Here is a 20,637-nt window from a genome sequence, read left to right as displayed (position 1 = left end):
GTGTCTCAAAAATAATCAACATAGAAGAAAAATGCCGATGAAAGGCCATCATAAACTTGAGTAGTCATAGCCTGCCAACATTTTGGTATTCCAGCCCCCTGGCATCTGTGTAGTAGACAACAACACAAAGCCAGAACTTGGTTTACAGTTTTATATCTTGGATATGTGTACACCGACATTTTCTTTTTTTCGTAATATCTGGTGGTGCCCGATTTGTCAGTGCAGTATGTTTCCGCCTGGAGGTACATATTTATACAAAAATTCATAATTTCGTTTTGAATCACATTTTATTACTCTTTAGACTATTCAAACAAGAACTATGGTACCTGGGGGTGTAAACTATGTAAGTAAGTCATCTGTGTTTATTAATTAGTACACATAAACCTGAACGTACATAAAACAGCATGTGTACGTTTACATCGATCATACAGGAATAAAATTTTTTCCAACATAAGTAACCGTTTGATCTAACCAGAGACTGCATGAAAATAAATGACTTGAATGTATGAATACAGTAAACCCTCCTTTCATCAAAATTGTCACACTTTTATACTTTTACTGCCGTGCATAATTTTCACGGTCTTTATGCAAAATTGATGGGCTTGGCATGTCGTTTTACGAGAAAATAACTGATTTCATTATATTTTAAGCTGACTTATAGCACTGGCTCAGTGAATATGATATTCCAGCACTAAGCACAGAGTTGAAAGTTTGATTCCTGGCTGCAGTAGCCACTTTTTCATGAGAGCGAAAAAAAAGAAATATTATGTAGTCACTATAGATTTGGATGTACAATGAAAAACCACATTTGGTTGATTTCTCTGCTGCAACCACTTTCACAACCCTTGTTCTGTTTTGTGGGGCTATATTCCAGAATTTGAATAGATTTTATACAAACCTCGAGAGGCCATGTACACTGTGAATATTCATGGTGGTTTCCTTGGACTTGATCATAATAAATGAAACACGGAGCCACGAGCAAAATAGTGCCAGTTATAATGGCATAATTGTAACACTCCCTGACAATGAGCTTGACAGCATACATCAGATATATAGTTTGCAAGCTGTGAGGCTTGTATTGCACCCAAACAATAATCATAGTCAATTTTGTGTGCCTTTGCTTCCAACAGTTGCAGGTCAAGAACGCATGTGCATTTATCAGTGAGCCACAGCAAGCTTTACAGAAATGTAGCAAATGACAAGTTTTTAAAAAGGAAATGCATGCAAAACAGCCAATGACTATTGTTTGAGAAAGCATATACTACCTATAAGCATAGGGTTTCAGAGATGAATCGTATGTGTTTTACTGTTTTGTGAGCAGTGGAAGTGTGGAGGATACCTTCAAGAAAGACCATCAACATAAACGAGAAAGCAAACTGTATTTTCTTTCGGGCACGAAATGCATGCCTCGGCTCTCTTCCAGAACATCAAATTGTACTTCTTATGCAACTGAATCGCACAAATATGACATGACAGTGGTGATGAATGCGGCAGCAGCAGGTGGTGAGCCAAAATCCACGTCTAGTCTTAACAATGTGTTGCCGAAAGTGAATGCATCCTTTCTAACCCACACATCATGCTGCGAAATAAGCATGGATGTGCTGATAAAAAAAAAGACATCTCGACGTCTTACATACATCAGCCTGTGACAATTCTCAGTCGCAAGCTGCTAACTTCGCTGTGGGTGTGGGCTACCTTCAGTGTCAAACTCACACCAATGTATTTTGCATTTTGTCTACAAAATGGCTGCAGCTTGAACATGTTCTTCGCAGCTTGCTCCAAATGTGTTTCTCAGAAGAAAAAAACAAAAAACGAGGTACTACAGTCACACCTCAGGCTCGATGACTGCAGGGTTCACCTGCTCGCTTTTCATGCGCTATGTACACCATGCCAAAGAAACACGACAACAGCATTCACAGCGTCACACGCCATGTCTTGCTCAGTATCTTGGCTGGAAATAGGGTGCTCCGCGTGCTTGACCACCGTAGTGCCGATATCGTGGGCTAGGGGGCCTGCCTCCATGCCACTCGGACTCGTAGGCACCATAGCCCTCGCGATAAGGGTCCACCGGTCTTCCACGCATTTCATAGCCATAGTAACCACTGCTTCTGCCACGCATGCGGTTGCCGCCGTTGCTCATAGCTTGCTGCTGCTGTGGCTGATGATGCGCTACCCGGGGAGAATAGTAATCGCCTCGTTCCCACGTGCCTCGGTCTTCCATGGGCCCCAGAGGTGGTGACCGGTCTAGCGAGGAGCGCATTTGGACAGTCTCAATCTTGGCAGGTGCTGCATGAAAGTCTGACGAGAAAGAGTCGTGCACTTGAAATTCTGATGACGATGGAGAATCCCGAATCCGGAACTCGGAAGATGAGTCCCGGATGCGAAATTCCGATGATGGTGGTTCACTCATCTTGAGCTCCGATGATGGTGACTCTCGCATGCGAAATTCCGACGATGATGACGAAGACTCTCGCACTCGAAACTCGGAGCGTTCTCTGGTCGTGTAATCAGAGGATTCGAGAAGGCGAAACTCTGTAGATTTGCGATCATCAATGTCGACGGAGTCCCGAAGGTTAAACTTAGATGACTCCTTTACAGCAAAGTCTGTCGTTTCGGAACGGCGACGCTCTAATGACGTCTCTTGCACAGGAAAATCCAGGTCTTCCTTTTCAAGATCAGGAGAAGGATTGCGCAAGTGCCTTGTATCATCTGGACTAGCCAATGAGGACGCAAGTTTCAATGCTGCCATAACTGCAGATGGCTGGAGAGGCACATCCAGCTGGGACCTGGTGTCCACATTTCTGCCGCTGCACGAGGAGCCAGGAGAAGAAGTTTCAGCAGCGGGGCTCACCTGCGGTTGGACTAGTGTGATGAGATTGCTCAATTTCTTGCGGTGCCGGGCTTCTGAATGCTCATCATCAGGAGAACCATCCTCATCGAGCTCCATGTCAGTCACGTCAAAGTTCTCTGCAACTGGGATCAGGTAGTCTGCAGATGGTGATGGTGGCGTCTCTGATCTTCCTTTTGTAACTGCAGCAACGCTTCTGTTAGCTGCCCCGGTCACAGTTTTGATTGGCTCCAAGTAGGCCTGCAGGGCAGGCGGGATGGGTGGTGGAGCAAGGGCAGGTGCGCTCTGTGACGCTGCCACGTTGCTGCTGCTGCTTGCTTTCGGTGACATCGTCATCCACGCCTGTGGACTTGCGAGACTTGTTATTCTGGATCCAAAGGGAGCGCTCAGTCTTGTATCTGGAGAGTCTTGCGGTGTACCGGGTTTTATTGCATGAACCCGCATGTCTGAGTCCAAGAGCGATGCAACCTTTCTTGCAGTATTCTCGTCGAGCACAGGCGTCCCCTGTCCACTGTTCTCGTCCTTGAGAGGCGTGTTGCCACTGTGGACCTCGGACACAGCAGCACTAGACCGAAAGACTGCTGAAGAGTAAGGAGGTGAGTCGGCCCGTTTGGGAGTGTTGCTGGCAGAACTCGTGGATGAGAACAGCCCACCGGGTATGTGGCCCATGCTTTGCATGAGGTTTGAAAGTCGGCTCTCGAGTGTGCTTTGCGCTGGAATAGCGGCAGTAAGGGTCGACGTATTCACTGCTGTGGGTGCAGCCCTATTCTCCTGGAATTCTTGGTTGAAAGCATCCAGCCACGATGAAAGTACTGTTGGGCCTGCAAAAATATAAAATACATTTTTACTACAGCTAAAAAGAACAGCAAAAGAAGTGTTGTCACCCAATTATCACTCGAAACAGGATGGTGCCAGCTGTTTTCAAGTGCATCCATCTCAGATGTCTACAATAATGGTCTCTAGGTGCGGATGGTCACCCTCACTGCTTAGCAACTTACAATCTATGTCAAATCAAACTGCATAAAGTTCAGGGTAAGTGTCTTAATGTAAAATAATTGAGGACAATGAAAGTTTGCCAAACGGGGTCTGTTGAGGTAGTAGCAATACTGATCATTATACTCTGCAACAAATTTTCTTGGCAGCACTTAAGGGGAGATGCTACTCGAAAAACAATTTTCTTTAATAAGAGTCTGAATTTAACACAAATTGGCATGCTAATAGAGTTTTTTCTCCTCTTTTCAAATATGTCATTTATTTTCATGTAGATTGCTTGGTTTTCTTTCTGCAGGTCAGATACTGCAAAATTATGGCCATTGTTATGCAACAATTCTGACCTATAAAAATTTGAGATAAAGCATGCAGATATAACTGACTATGATCCTTTGGAACTGTAGAGTGCAAAAAAGTATATAAATTTTGTGTGTAAAAAGGTGTAATACAATAATAAAATAGAAAAATTTACTATGGCTCTAGTTGCAAAGAGCTTTCAATGTTATGTAATTTTTGAAAAACATAATCAAGCAGCACTGACAATCTGAATAGATACTTGCACTCTATGGGCCTTCATCATGCTATGTGCAAAATTTCATACAGGTATGACAATTCTAAGTATACGAACTAGCGTGTATAAGAAGCACAGATCACACAAAACTGCGAAAGGAGAAAAACGCATTTGAAAGTTTGAAACCTTTTTTTTTATCACAGAGGTGTTAGAAATGCATAATCTTTGGCCATAATGTTCAACAGAACTTTGAAAAGCACTGCAAGTTACTAGAACTGTCCTGCAGCATAGGTTGTGCCCTCACGGTCCTTGCGAGCACTCTCTTCTAGCCGTGCCCTTTTCACTCCACGACGACGGTGGGCCCTTGCTTCTGCTGTCAGACGCTCGGACATTCTCTTGATGCACCTCGCATCGCGGAAATCACTGAAAGTAACTAGATCTCTAGATGGCAGTATGTTGAGCTCTTCCAGGATGTGCCCGAAAGTAGCATGACCCTCGTTGAACCACAGGATTGCCATAGCTGCGGCAGTCTCGACAACCGTTCGGGAGACAAACTTAGTCTTGGGGCAAAGTAGCCAAATTTTGCTGTTCAGGAATTCCGATGCGTTCTGGGTTTTCCCTTTGATGCATCGAGCAAGGAGCTTCTCATCCGTTAGCTGCTTATAAATGGGCAAAACAGCCAATCCCTGTGCTTTTGTCAGGAGAGGTGTGTGGCGTGGTTCACTAAGTGGAGGGGTTCACTAAGTGCTTCAGCACGTTGGTGTTTGCACCACGACTCTGTTCCTGCAGGGCAAAACTTGTGGCTGCCAGCATTGTCAGTAGAGCATGAGTGGAAGTACGAAGCCCATACTGCAGTGTACATATCCCATACACTCCCCCTGTTGCTTGTTATGGCAATCTGATAGTATGTTTGGAGCTTCTGAATGGCTGGCTCTTTCATTTTCTGCCCTCGTGGTAATGGCACATGCAGCTTCCGTAGCGTGGTGCCAAGTCTCTTGGCCACATGATTAGTGCAGTCTTCTTTTTCTATATTGACAGCACCATAGACTTTTGACTCTGCAACTGCACTATATGCTTTGCTGTCACCGTCACTCAAAAATGTCATGAAATGCAGTGGGGTGTCATAAGTGAATGTTCTCTGCCAAATGCGCATTGCAGCCTCCGTTTCCATGGCATGGGAGGAACAGTCTGCATTTTTTTCACAGACTGGGCCATGGAATGCCTGCCACACTTCCTCGTCTGGGCCCATATCCTTGTGCCTACTGCATGTCAGGCAGTAATTTGATATGACCTCGAAGTCTAAGCAGAGGCCAGTATCTAAGGAGATAACTGCGCCAATCCCATTGTGGCTTTTGTGGCCCCTCTTCTGCTAAGTGCCGTCGAACATAACAGCCACATCAGTTTCGCCTGCTACTTCTTTCGTCAACTCTCTGGATCGGCGCAAGTTTTCACTCACAGCTGCCATGGCAGCGGTGTGCACCTTCTTTGCTATCGAAAAAAAATCCTCGGTGGTGCATTGGCTTTGGGAGTCCAATAATGGAGCAAAATCTCGACAATTGCTCATGCCCAATGCCGACAGCGCATGCAGCCACCACCGCCTTCACATTTACAGCGAAACTATCTCGGGAGCTCCCACTGTCGTACCATTGGCTCACTCGGCTGCTGCCGTCCGCCGTAGCACGCAGTGACGTATAGGAGCACGAAAAAACAGTCGCTGAGCATTCGCTATTTTCGCAATTAAGTTCGAGGAGCGACGAAAGTTCCTAGCGCTTTTCTGCCGGCTCCCGAACGGCAAGTTTTTGAATACCGCAAGAAGGGCATGCCGCACCTGCCACAAGTGCCGTCAGCAAGAGGGTGTCGCACAAAACTGTCGTTGCACAAACCTCATTGCGCTGTCTTTCGTCTTTTTAGAAGAAGCCGAGCTTCTTTTCCGAAGCACTGACGAAAGAAAGCGCAGCGTCAATCCCTTCATCGCAGCCACTGTCGCTCGCGCACTCGTCGATGCCTAGCACACGTAGGCGCGTTTTCGTTCGTCGCCATCGTTTGGGGCACTTTACGCCGCCTTCCCTTGAACTTGTGCTTCGTTCGAAACTTCTGCGGTCTCACGTTGCACTTTTTCGGGCTTGTCATCGCGGAAATATGCGTAGACGCGCAGAAAAGCAGACGGACCAAATGCCGATGGCCGCCACCAACACAGCTGACAATGACTCGGTAGCCAATGGCGATGCGGCTTAGGGTGCCGCACGTTTCAAACCGATCAAACCATGTGATAAAAAGGCCTCGTTTTTTATTTCTTTTTGCCCATGTACGAAACTGGCGGTCGTCGGAGCTGTAAGCGGAAGGCCGGACGCAACTTTCCCAACCGATCGCGATGGTGGGCGGCAGTGCGACGGGGAGCAGCGCGCAGTCAAAGATGGCCAATATCGGCGCAAATTCACGAAATTTTGAGCCACCGCGATGCCTTCATACACATTTTTTTGCATTTTGCTGTTCGAATTTAGTTTTGAAATTTTCACAGATGAAAGAAGAAGGTTTGAAGATTACAATGCAATAAAAATCAGAAATACGAGAAATTTCGCTAAAAACTCGATTTTTCGACTCGCATCTCCCCTTAACAGCACTGTGGAAGCTACAGAACTGAACCGCCTGCCTGCGCATGCACCGTGAAGTAGTACCTATCTTTACTTTACAATTTACAATCTCTGGAGTAAATAAAGCTTTCTTCATTATAAAAATTAAACAAGTATGGGAAACTGTTGCTTGAAAATAATTATTGCACACTTTGATATTGTTTGTGCTAGGCTTGTGCGAATAGTGACTTTGGTCGAATAATTTTGAATCGAATTTGAATTGCATATATGACATATGAAGAAAAATAGGTATACTGTGTAGACCATTGTTATAACATAACCGCTTATGGTGCAGCTCCAGTTACAATGCGCTCATTTTCGACTCCTGTTTACCCTCCCATAGAACCCTGTGTGTACGCATACCGCTTACTGTGCAGTCCCCCCCAAGATGAAAGACCGGTTATAATGTGGTTGCCTGAAAATCGTTGTAACAAACGCAGTAGTAAATGCGTGTCTGAAGAAGACGTGCTAGAGGCGCACTGGGTGCGCTGCTGGGGAGCAAGCAACGAGGTCATTACGGAAGAGGGGACGCGGAGTGAAAGAACAAAGAGAGGAAGGAGGAAAAAGAAAGAAAGAAGAAAACAATAACACTACGACACACTGCATGTTCTCGATGAGGGCAGTTGCCCAGGAAGCCTTTGCACCGGCCCCGACGCGGCTACAGTGTACTAGGGTCGGTAGCGTGGCTCCGGCCACTTGCTGCCAGCTGTGCACGGCTCAACATGGCATGTACGATACCTTCCTTATCAACTGCGCTTAAGTTTTCTGTCGGGAAAAGCGTTGTTATCAAGCTTGCCACCGATATGGTGTTAGCTACCTTGTCTGTAAATTTGAAAGCTTTTACGACTTTATTACACAAGTTTTCACCTCTGCTACCAATGCGCGGTCTTATGTAAGCTTGAAAACTTCGTATTATGCACGCTGTTTTTCGTTTGGTACTCGAGTGCAATCTTTTCAACCCCCCATTCATTACGTCTTAGACAAACTTATCGCAACAGCATACTGGCAGGCTAGGCCTAATCAGTGTTGGTTGCATTTTGGGAGCAGCCGCGTGGTACCTAAGTTGCGGTTTGTTACGAAATCTCCAATACTCTTTGCAGTGGCTGCACTTGAAGAGAAGGGATACATGTATTGCTAATTAAAATGAGGGTGGCACAAGTAGCACTCGAATGGTGGTTCCCAACTCAATTGCCATGTCCTGAAATTGGGTGCGCTCCCGTCAAATGAACGATCGATGTCTTTCAGCACATGAAATTTCAGACACGATTCGACATAGTATCTGTGTAATGCGCATAATCAAGGCCGTGTGAGAAACAGTCAGCGAATTTCCGCGATGTTGCTTTCTTTTGTTAGACCGCCTCTTCCGCCATGCTGACCCCGACATGTGCGAGGAGAAGGTCCGTCTGCTCATGCGAGCAGTCAAGCAAGAACTCTTCGCTGGGCTGATCAGGAACTTCCCAAAGACGGCTGCCAAATTCATTTCATAAGTATCTACGATAGAGAAGACGCTCGAGATGCGGACGCGGCAATACTACCGTAGCTTCTCGTCTACAAGCTATGCCGTCCTTCATGCGCTAAGAACCGCCGACTTGCGTGAGACGATCCGAGCGATAGTGCAAGAAGAGCTGCGAAAATTGCTTCCTTCAGCGCAGCCTCGCGTGGACATTGCGGACGTCGTACGCCACGGCATCCAGCAATCACTGGACATTTCTCAGCCTCCAGAACCGCAGCTGCAAGTAATGAGCTACGCTGATGCAGCCCCTCGTCACGCCCCTTTTCCATGTCCATGCCAGGACACCACCCCATCGCACTTTTATCGCCAGACGCCACCGCCGCCACCACCACTGCCGACGTTCTACCGTTCGCCAGCGGAACAGTGCAGCACACTGAGAAAAGCAGATATTTGGCGCGCACCTGACAACCACCCGCTCCGCTACCACTGCGGCGAAGCTGGGCACACCTACCGTCATTGCCAGTACCCACAGATGGGCCTACGGGACTTTGACATCAATGCGCCGCAATCACAACGTGGCGAACGACCGCATGACATCGCGGACTACCTTGTGGGAGCGCAGTCAACATACCGATGACCTTATCGTTTGCCGTCGCCAGGCCACTACGCCTCACCGCACCGCGGGCACCACACCGCCCCTGCTCGGGGCCGATCTCCAAGCCCTTACCCAGAAAACTAAGGGCAGCTGCCGACGGATGTGCGGTTCCTGTACGACGAACTACCGAATATCCTCCGCCGCTAATGACAACGCCGCCACAACGAAATCGAAAGCACCCGTTACAAGACAAAAAGGGTCTTCACATCAAACCTTCGCAACATGAAGCCGTCACGATGCAGCAATGTGGAAGCATCGGAACCAATAGGTATAGCCATGATCCGACGCCACGACCCAACCACAACACATGACGACGAACCAGCGACCTCAACGTATTATTCGACGGCCACTTCATCACTGCTCTCATCGATACTGGAGCAACTATTCTGTCGTCAGTGGGCCTTCTGCGACAAACTTGAAAAAAGTGAGGACTGCATGGAAAGGCCCCGAAATTCGGACCACTGGAGGTCACTTAATAAAGCTGACTGGAGTCTGCACAGCAAGAGTCGGCATAATAACGAGACTTATCCTGCAAGCTTTGTAATCTTACAAAATTGCTCCAGGGATGTGATACTTGGGATGGACTTTCTAAGTCAACATGGCGCTGTAATCAACCTGACGTCTGAGTCAATCACACTAACCTGAGAAAACATGCTACGGACCCCTACAACACTAAGGAATCACGCATTGAATGTGCTAGAAGAGCAGGTCACCGTGCCGCCTTTCTCTAGCGTCGTCATTTTCGTTGGCACCGAAAAAGCCGAAAACCTTGAAGGCATTGTCAAGGGTTCTAAACCTTATTCTAAACCGTCAGATTTGCATCGCAAGAGGCATAGCTGAGCTGCGTGATGGCAAAGCAGAAGTGGTGCTGACAAACTTCAGTCAGAAATACAGGCACCTCAATTATGGTACGATGGTCGCCTACATCGACAAATTCGCGGAGGCCAGCAATTCATTCGCCCTCTCCGATGCTGCCGATGGTGCTTCGACGAATCGAGGTCCCGAACCAAATTTTGACGTCAACCCGAGTCTTTCAAAGAGCAAGATCAGCTCAAGTCCCTGCTCTTGCGAATCAAGGACTGCTTCTTGACATCATCGAGGATTCGGCGAACCCCAGCCGCAAAACATCGCATCATAACAAAAGAAAGTTCACGACCAGTTCAACAAAGCCCGTACTGAGTCTCGACGCGCAAACGCGACGCCATGAAGAAACAAGTCGACCAAATGCTACGCGACAGCATCATTCAGCCGTCCAAAAGTTCATGGGCATCACCCATGGTATTAGTGAAGAAGAAGAACGGGACCCTACATTTTTGCGTCGATTACCGCCACCTGGACAAAATCACAAAGAATAACGTGTACCCTCTTCCTGGTATAGACGACGCCCTGGACCGACTCCACAGCGTGAAATATTTTTCTTCGATGGACCTCAAAATGGGCTATTGGCGAATTGAGATTGACAGGAGAGATCGAGAGAAGATGGCCTTTATCAAACCAGACGGCTTCTTTAAGTCTAAGGTCATGCTATTTGGTCTTTTTTCAGCTCCTGCAACGTTCAAGCGCATTATGGACACCGTGCTGGCTAGATTGAAATGGCAGACTTGCCTCGTATATTTGGGTGACATCGTCGTGTTTTCGTCGAGCTTTCACGAGCATCTCCGGCTGCTTGAAGTGGTACTTCAAGCTATCGACACCTCTGGACTAACCCTGAAGCCAGAAAAGTGCCACTTTACGAGAAGCTGTTGTTTCTGGGACACTGGATTAGCAACTCTGGAGTCCATACGAGCCCATAGAAAACAGCCACCATTACTGATTTCCCGCAGCCAACTGACAAGAAGGCTGTACGCCGATTCCTCGGATTGTGCGCCTCTTACGAGCGTTTTGTCAAACGTTTTTCACAGATCGCTGAGCCGCTAACTCGCCACACGAAAAGCAACGTTGAATGCAGGTGGGAAGCGGCACAAGAGGAAGCATTTCGAGAACTTAAACGATGCCTCCAGACACCATTGATACTTGCGCATTTCGATGAACATGCTGAAACAGAAGTACACACCAACGCAAGTAGCGTAGGACTCGGAGTCGTCCTTGTGCAGAGGACTGACGGCGTGGAAAAGGGTATCAGTTACACTAGCCGGTCACTATCGAAGGCAGAAAAACTATTACACAACAGAAAAGGAGTGCCTTGCCATCATCTGGGCAGCGACAAAGTTTTGCCTCTACCTCTATGGCAGGCCCTTCAAAGTTGTGAGCGACCACCACGCCTTGTGTTGGCTAGCTAACTTGAAAAATCCCTCGGGTCACCTCGCACAGTGGAGCCTAAAACTTCAAGAATTCCACGTGACCTTATTTTACTAGTCTGGAAAAAACACTCCAACACCAACTGCTTTTCTCGTGCCCCCGTCGAACCACCACCGCTTGATGGCCTGGATAAGAACAGCTCGGAACAATAACTGCCGACTACTACGCCAAGCAACAGCGAGCTGACCCGGAACTCGGAAACCTTGTGAAATACCTTGAGGGTAACATCATCATGACTGTTCTGAATGTTTTCAAGATAAGACTAGAGTCGTTCTTCTTGTGAAACAAAGTTAAGAAGGAACTTCTGATCCCTCCGAGCGGACTACCTCCTCGTAGTTCCTTTGAGCCACTGAATGAGACCAGAAGTACTTGAGGCCCTACAGGAAGACCCGATGGCAGGGCAGCTTGGTGTTTCCTGCATGCTTGCGAGGATACAAGAAAGGCACTACTGGTTATGCCTTACCGCTGACGTCGCTTGTTACATGAAGACATGCTGAGACTGTCAGCGACGCAAGACATCGCCGAAAAGGCCAGCAAATTTTCTTCAGCTGATCGAACCACCTCGCCGACCTTTTCAAGTCGGCATGAACCTACTGGGGCCATTTCTGACGTCGAATTCTGGAAACAAATGTACCGTCGTAGCTACCGACCACCTTACCCGCTACGCCGAGACAAAAGCCCTGCCCAAGAATAGTGCATCTGAGGTAGCCGAATTCTTGGCCGAAAACATCGTCTTGTGTCACGGCGCTCCGGAGGTCCTAATCACTGATAGAGGTACGGCATTTACTGCTGAGCTAACCCAAGCGATTTTGGCATACAGCCGGGTAAGCCTCTGCCGTACGACGTCATACCACCCACAGACCAATGGCCTCACCATGTGCCTAAACAAGACCATCCCCTCCATGCTGGCCATATACGTCGTTGTCAAACACAAAACGTGGGATGCCATCTTTCCGTATGTGCAGTTCGCATACAACACCGCCATACGAGAAATAATGCAGATGACGCCGTACAAGTTGGTCTACTGAAGGACTCCGACAACGACGCTCAACGCCATGTTACCCAACGTCACCGATGAAGAAAACCTCGATGTGAGCGAGTACCTTCAGAGGGGAAGAAGCCCGACAACTCACTCGCCTCCATATTAAGAATCGACAGACAGATTGCCGCTGTCAAGATCTTCAACGACACTTCGTGGAATACCAGCCCGGTGAAAGTGTTTGGGTATGGACGCTGATATGCCGACGTGGACTCAGTGAAAAACTTCTGCGACGGTATTTTGTACCATACAGGGTAATTGGACGTTTCGGCCCACTCGATTACGAGGTTGTCCCCGACGGCATCACGAACTCTCAACGACGCCAATCGCGACCTGAAGTCGTTCATGTCGCACGCCTCAGGCCGTTTCATGCGCGTTAAGGGGGGAGGCTACACTTGATGGACAACATTTTTATTTATGCACAGATATGAACAAAACTGTCACAGAATGTTTATTTAGATGTGCAGATTCTAAAAATGAAATTACTTTTTTGATAGGTCAAGTAGTTTCCAAAATACTCCACAATCAATGTAAAACCTGGGTCCTTTGTTAAGCAGGAAGCACCAAAACATTGGCAACAATGTAGAAACAATGTACAATGTTCAAGGAGTGCAATATGCTATAAATCAATTTGCTGGGCCAATTTCAACAGGAGTTAGAGAACATCAATGTTCAGAGAAAAACAAGCCACCTTCACCTGTTTAGCATGTGACCCAGTTACAACTTTTTGGTCTGTATATGGCCTTCAAAATAGGCATATTGCATACTGCATACATTTATCTTTCTGGCAAAAAAGAATTATGCTGATAGCTCGAATGGAACAGAAGTTAATTTCCCTCCAACTTGGCAAATGTGCCAAAAATGATGTTTTGAGAAAATGAGAAGAAACGTTTCAAAACCCCTGCATTGACAAAATACTACAAATCTAATGAAAATCCACCAGGGGCACAATATGGTTGCATCCCATTCTTACGCTTCTTCATGACCAGCTTTCTCAGACTTTTGGACGCTTCTCCCTGTTTATTTGAGGTTGCACTCAGTTTTCCCTAGCCCTCAGGAATGTGCTGCTGAATATCGTGATGTCCAGCTGCTCCAGAATTACAGCAAATTTATTGACATTGCTCGTGTTGAAGCACAGCACAGCTTCTGCAGCAGCAGCTTGCACAGCAAAAAAAAGAAGCGTGCTGCTCCTTTGATACCAAACTCCAAATCACGGATTAGAAGCTTTTGTATGAATTCTCAGTCTTGCGTTGCTGGTATATTGCCTCGCTGCCGCACCACTCGACTCCGAAAAGCGCAAAATTTTTTGCGCTGTTGCTGACACCGACGAAAGACCCTCAAGCGTTGTGGTTGTCTTGCGAGCGCGTGCCTCGCAAACTTCACTGGCATCGATCACATCCTTGCCTACCCGACCACGGCCGGAGTCAACATAGCACGCGCTGCCAGAGAGACCCGTGTCTATGCGCTCTTCACCGTTGCCGACAGCATCAGCGCGATCATAATTCACAGAGCGTCCACTGCCGTGGAAGCCGTCTCACACACTCCTCTATTCATAACATCTTCAGTACATGGGCGGCCAATGTCCACGCCGTGCACGCACGAGGAACCATCTTCGGTTACGACGACGTCATCAAGACGGCGTTATCAAACAACGTCGGCGCTTGCTCCTGCAACACAGTAGCAAATGGACTTTCTGCCTTTCTTTCGTGAACGGCGAAAATGATGCTGCGATTGTAACTTTTTCGCACCGCCAGGCATAGCGAGACGCACAAGCACATTAAGAATACGAGTCACAACATATTCGCAAGGGCGATACCCTTTCAAAATGGGGGCAGACACCGCCAGCGAGTTTTCCTGGCCAATCGAGAAGCGCCATTTTGGTCACATGCGACAAGCAACCCATAGAATCATGCGCTGCGCGTGATTTTGACTTCGCTTTTTTTGCTTTTTACTGTAATGAGCACATAGTTGTCTATAGAAAAGAGAAAAAAAGCTAGAAATGCGACCTTTCCAACAAGACCAAAATGGCGGTGGTTGAGCGCGTAGTTTGCGTGCCGTCAGCGGTTGAAATACGGCTAGTTTACACTTCAATTTAAAGATCCGCTTGCGTGAAGTTGCTTTCTTTATGGGTTCTACTTATTTCTTGAGAAATAAGCAGAATTTCGAAGATAAACTTTGCTGATAGGTGTAGAAGGGCATCGTGAACGCGAAAATAATGAGAGCGAAAATGCGATTTTTGGGCCAATTTTCGGCTTCTAAGTGCCGCGTACCCCCTTAACCAACTGAAACAGTGTATTTTATTGTTGTTGTTGTTATTGCTCTATCGTATTTTATTGCTTGTTCTTTCTTGCATTAATTTCATCTTCTGTAAAAGCATTGGGTCGATGCCTTTTTCAAAGGAGGGCAAAGCCACGTTCCTTTCTTCAAGTTTTGTTATCGCCCCGTTACACTATGTTCAGCGCAAACCACGCCTAAGATGTTAGAGAAGCTTTGAGGCTGTAGTAGATCGTTTTGTTAAGGTAACGCCCACTTCCTGAACATTCCAGATTATTCTGGAACCTACGTTGCCACAAGCGATAACGCTAGAATGTTCGATGGCAAGTGTATAAATGCCGATACGCTTCGTCGCTTGTCAGTTGATCGACGGCCAACACTCTGTTCGTCGCGATCAGTGCCAGTGTCTTAGTTTCCTTTTGTGTAGCCACAAGTTCGGCCCAAATAAACAGTTTCTTCTTCGACAAGGAGTCTGCTCCCTTTGTTCACGTCACGACCCCGCGACAATATTAGCAGCATCGAGAACAATTTAACTCTATATTAATTATATATTTTGTTATCGGTATTGCGCTCAGCTTAACGCACGGGAAATAGCCATTTTGTGACTGCAATCACGTGGCTATTTGTAGCCCGAAATCCCCTAGACTTGCATGTGACGAGGACAGGGCATCGCAAACACACTTTAGGTAGCGCTACCTTTTTTACAGAAAAAACATTCGAGTTAAGTTTCAGCGTCCTACATGTAGAACACTGGGCATATATGGGTTAAAGAGCCCAGCACCACTTCAAGCAGCCATGAAACGGATTCAACAAAGAAGCACGAATTCACCACCACAAAATCTTTTAGAATCAGTCCAGTACAGGAGGAGTCGCAAAGATACGTCACACACTGCAATCACATGCTCTGTTCTCGTCCCAACGAAAGCGCTGGAAGCTAAGCAAGGAGGAATGGCACGGGGAAATAAAATATGTCACGCGCTCCTCATGATCTTCGGAACTTTCTCTCTCTTTTCTTCTTCTTTTTTGAATACGCCACTTTACAATGCAATTGCTCACATACGTGTAGACAATTCATGGCCTCCTGTGGCGGCCCCAGTAACAATAGAGCGCGCCATGTTCAAATCACCCAATGGTTGATACAATGGCTGTGATGAGTGTTTTTTTTTTTTTTAGTTTTGGCGTCATTTGCCAAGGGAAGCGAACAATTTTTAGCAGACTGAAAATTCAGTGTGAATTGCAGGCCGCATGCTGCCATGTAATATTTTGCTAGCGTCGTGTTCTCGGTAGCATCGACTACCAATCGGCAGTGTTTTCTGACCTTGCTCGAAAAGTGTTACAGGGCGAACTTCCTCTGCGTAAGTGCTTTCACGGTTTAGCCCTCTTACACAGCAGTGAAATTACCTTTACAGGGGGGTTACGTACAAACTAATATAGATTTATTCGTTCATTGCGAATACTTTGAAATTTTTAATAATTTAAATTCAAATCAAAACGAATTCGAATACTCTACAACTTGTTTAAATATTCGAAGCATTCGGATATTCGCACAAGCCTGGTCTTTTCCTTCTTTGACGGCACTAACTTTGCCGCACACCTGTTCTTAGAGTAAACACGACTTCCTTGATGTCGGGTGAACGTGTAGGGGCAAAGTTGCTGTTTCAGAGGCAAAGGCAATTGTTTAACGTGCTGAGACAGCAGCTGAAGGTTTCTTCTGAATATGCCACTCAGCATTTAATGCGATATGCATTCAAAAAGTTAGCAGCAAGAAAACCAAGATTGACAAGCTGTTTCACTGCACACAAAACAGGCAGACAGCAGTAATCATGCCCAATCAGCGATGAAATCTAGGAACAGCCACAAATATTAGACTTAAGCATGTGAGTGCTATGAATGCAAGTCTACCAAATCTAAAACAATGTCAATGATACTGACATTTGTCTGACACAAGCGAATCGCTGGAGTCGACACTTTGATAAGTGGACTCCACTTCTCTTGAAGGCTGCAACTATAGTAAAAAAGCTTATTAGGATGAGATTCTTCCGTGAAAGGCCTTCATGGCTTATATCAACATCTTATCCTGATGTCCAAACAGTACACCAGTAATCACATGTTCAGAGCAGTCCAATGTCGGCTGATGCCACTAAGCTTAATGTGGACTAGGCATTGAGTACCCCACGAATGAAAGTGAAATCGTATTAGGCACTGGTGTTAACATGAATGGATGCAAAACGAATGGCCTCATACAAAACGACTGAATTTGCTCACTTTGGGACATGAAGCTGCTGAGTGCCGTAGCATTGCCAGTAGCATTGCTGGTTGTGCCAGAGTCCCCCCCAGTTCCTGGGATGACAGGGCTCAGCCCCACAGGGGAACCCTCAGGAGACGGAGCTGAGCCAGGCGATGGAGCCGAGCAGGGTGAATCGATCACAGCACCATTGTCCGTCATAAGTGGAGCCTCCACCTCTGCATCAGGTGTTGAATATTCAGCTAGAAAAAAAAAAAAGACAATGTAATTTAAAAAGAGTGGGGGGACTCCATACATACATAAAGTACCAGACCACTGTTCAGAAGGAAGTGCAAATTTAAGGGCTAGTTTTCTTTGTTAGGCACAGTATTAAGGAAGCGGCAGACTAGTCTTTGAGACCAAGAAGTGACAAAACATCAATTTCTTAAAATTGACATATTCGGTTTTTAGAAGTATGTTTCTATATCTGCAAATTTTCACGCACCAGAAAGAGAATTTTTTTTTTTTAATGTCATTCTAACTGTCCAGATTCTAGGTGCTGTCAACAAGCAGGACCTGCCAAATACGGGGAACCAACTTCGAGGCTTCTTTATAATTTGCCAGCACCTGTGTTAGAAGCTCTGCTACCAATTTATGAGCATCTTTATGGGCATTGCGAAACATGCACACAATGATTGTGGCTTTTTGAAGAAGCTGTGTGTTCAGTTTTTTCCATTTTTCTCAAAAATGTAAATTTACGACTGCTCAATTTTGAGGCCTCAATATCTCTGCAGCTAGGGCAGGTACAACAATAATTCTTTTTGCAAAAAAACCTGTACAGTCGACTCTCATTAATTCAAACTTGAAGGGACCTCTGAATTTTATTTGAATTATCAAGAAATTTGAATTATCAGTTCTCAGATAGATGACTCCGGGTGAGGTGACACGTCACATTGTGATTAGGCATTGATTTTATCACATTTAAAATTTTTTTTAAGTATTTTTAAACCTTAACTGCACTTCATGAGGAGAAAGCAGAGGTGTAAGGTCCACGAGTTTAGTAGCCATTTACTGCTGATCAGACCTTTTAAAGAAATCATAATTAGCCAACTGCTTCTATGCTATGGACATGCACCTTTAGCACGAAACTCTCTATACCAGTTGAGAAGCATCACGGTTTACCATGCGTGTGCTTTGTTTCAAACATTTGTTTACTAGCAAAGCCTTTTTCCTTGAAGGCCCGAGGTGCTTATTTTTCATTTGTAGACTGTTAGGGTTTCAACTGCTACGCTTCCAAATTTTAAGCAGTAGTGGGAAAGCAGCAGATAATTTCTCGCATGGAACTGCAAAAAGTATGAAAGAACCAAACAATGGAGTTTGAATTAAGAGGCTTTTGAATACATTGAAAAAATAGAGGGCCAACCGAAAAATTGAATTTTGTTTGAATTAACCGAAAATTTGAATTATCGCGAGTCTAGTGTATGTGTGTACGATGCAAGTATGTGACCAGAATTCAGAGCACAAGCCTTTTTATTTTTAATTAATTACTCACCAAATTGTAACACAATTCCAACTGCTGTTGAAAATGGATAGTTCATTTTGCTGTGAAATAACCAAGAAAGGCCTAAAAACAAAGAATTCTTGCATACTTTTAATCTCTAGTCATTAGTCCCATGTTGGCATATTTTAAATATAATTTTTAATTCAGCACTTTTTTTCTATGGTGGCCTTAAACCATAGGAGGTGAAATTTAGCTAACTTAGAAACAAGTTACACGAAAAGTAATTAAATATTTGAAACCAGCAGAAAAGACAGCATTACAGAGAGCAGTTTTATCAAGATCACTGAATAAATAAACAAAAAAATGTCTGAGTCTGCCCCCTTAATGAAAACTAACAGACAATAATGCCAGGGAAAGTATAAGGGTTGCTAGTAGAAGTAGTTGCAACGTAAACGTGAAGAAAGGAAAGTGAACGAAACGATAACTTGCCACCAGCAGGATCCAAACTTGCGACCTTCAAATAAGACGTCCAATGCTCTACAACTGAGCTACAGTGGCGGTCATGCCTCCATCTACTTTATAGGGTATATACTACGTGCATTTAAATGTGGGAGCTTCAGTCAGCACCACCTACTGCCATTTGTGGCGAGCGTGGAACACTCATTTTGTCTGCTTTGGCATCACGTAGTATGTGATCTTATTTTGAGATGGCAACTCACCAAAAATCCAATCCCTCGCATACCACCTCAAAGCATACCAGTCGTTACTCTATTCCACGCTCACTACAATGACAACAGGTAGTGCTGACTGAAGCGCCCACGTTTAAATCACATATATGCCCTATAAAGTAGACAGAGGAATGACCCCCGCCCTAGCTCAGTGGTAAAGCATCTAATTCATTATTCGAAGTCGCAGGTTCGGATCCTGCTTATGGCAAGTTATTTTTTCGTTCTTTTCCTTCCGTCACATTTATATTACAATTACTTCTAATAACAACCACTATACTTTCCCTGGCATTATTGTCTGTAAGTTCTCATGAATAAAAGACCACTGGTCAGTAACTCAATCCTTTCTAGTGAGGCGTAAAAGCACACTGTTGAAGGCTGGAGTGAATGACAGAACTCCGACATCTTAAAGTACTGCATGAGACTCTGAACTTTAAGACCAGCGTTGCTGGATTCAGTCACAGATATTGTTGTCCCATGAGCAACTTTGCCTCTTTTTTTTTTTTTTGTATTATGCTGTCTTCATCGACAACAATAAAACGGGTGGAATTTAAAGCCTACCCTCATTCAACTAATGCAGTGATGCTACTGGATTAGGCTGCTTCGAAGCAGCTTTTGGAGCTGACAAAAATAAGTTTGGGAGCAGCAAGACTGGATTTCAGAGCAGATATTGCTAGAGTCAATTTTAAGACACATGTTGTGTTCACGAAGAAATCCGTAAACAGGGGTTGTGTAGAGCCGACGTTCCGACAAGCGATCTTGTCTTCCTCAGAACAGAACTGTTCTGTTCTAGCCTCGAGAGAAAGACACACAAATCCTAAAATTACAGTGTGCTACATGCTATTTAAGCATAATAGAGTAAAAAAGAAAAGTAAATTATATCACCAACAGATAACCTAACCATATTTAATACACAAACCCAACGATGAAATTTAAAACCATAGCACATCATTATAACAAGTCAGACTTTTCTCACATGCTTGCAAATTCAAAGAATTTCACAGCAGCATCACACGCCCTATCAACGTCTATGTTTAAGAACATCTGAAAATTTCGACGACTTTTCAGCGTCCGATTTTTGGGACGCCGAAGTGATTCCAGGTATGAAACAGCATTACTTAAAGTCCCTGCCTTTGCTACGTCCATGACCTCGTAGGCTTGAACGAAAGGTAAAGTATAGTTGTTATTAGCAACTTTTCTTTTACAACATGACAAATCTGCCCCACAGCAGCAAATACAGTAAGTACTTTGATGCACTGCATCTTTACAAATGTGACAAGCATACCTGTCTCCTGTATTGCAGGTAACTGCAGGCCATCATCAGAGTTGGTTGGAGAAGGCGCATCTGGGGTAGGTGACGGCACCGGGCTTGGCAGCGTCTTTGTTTTTGCCTCCAGCTTCTTCTTCAATGCTTTCACTCGATTGCCAAAGTTCTTGTAAGCCTGCATACATACACAATGTGTAGGCAGCCCGTACATTCTCTAGTGCT

At 45.4% G+C, this 20,637-nt stretch overlaps 1 protein-coding gene across 1 annotated transcript in view; it reads right to left on the bottom strand.

Moving 5' to 3' along the window:
* Window positions 1-1,360: 1,360 nt before the first annotated feature.
* The window catches only part of LOC119186865 (uncharacterized), a 52,604-nt gene continuing 33,327 nt past the window's right edge, over window positions 1,361-20,637 (bottom strand). The window contains exons 8-10 of the mRNA XM_037435240.2: window positions 20,434-20,590; window positions 16,964-17,185; window positions 1,361-3,669 (exon numbers count right to left, since the gene is read on the bottom strand). Coding sequence (XP_037291137.2) covers window positions 1,940-3,669; window positions 16,964-17,185; window positions 20,434-20,590 — 2,109 coding nt within the window. The 3' untranslated portion in view covers window positions 1,361-1,939. The remainder of the gene's footprint in view (window positions 3,670-16,963; window positions 17,186-20,433; window positions 20,591-20,637) is intronic.

Source organism: Rhipicephalus microplus, chromosome 1 (genome assembly GCF_043290135.1).
Source record: "Rhipicephalus microplus isolate Deutch F79 chromosome 1, USDA_Rmic, whole genome shotgun sequence".
Taxonomy (NCBI): Eukaryota; Metazoa; Arthropoda; class Arachnida; order Ixodida; family Ixodidae; genus Rhipicephalus; species Rhipicephalus microplus.
This window is presented reverse-complemented; position numbering and strand designations above follow the sequence as displayed.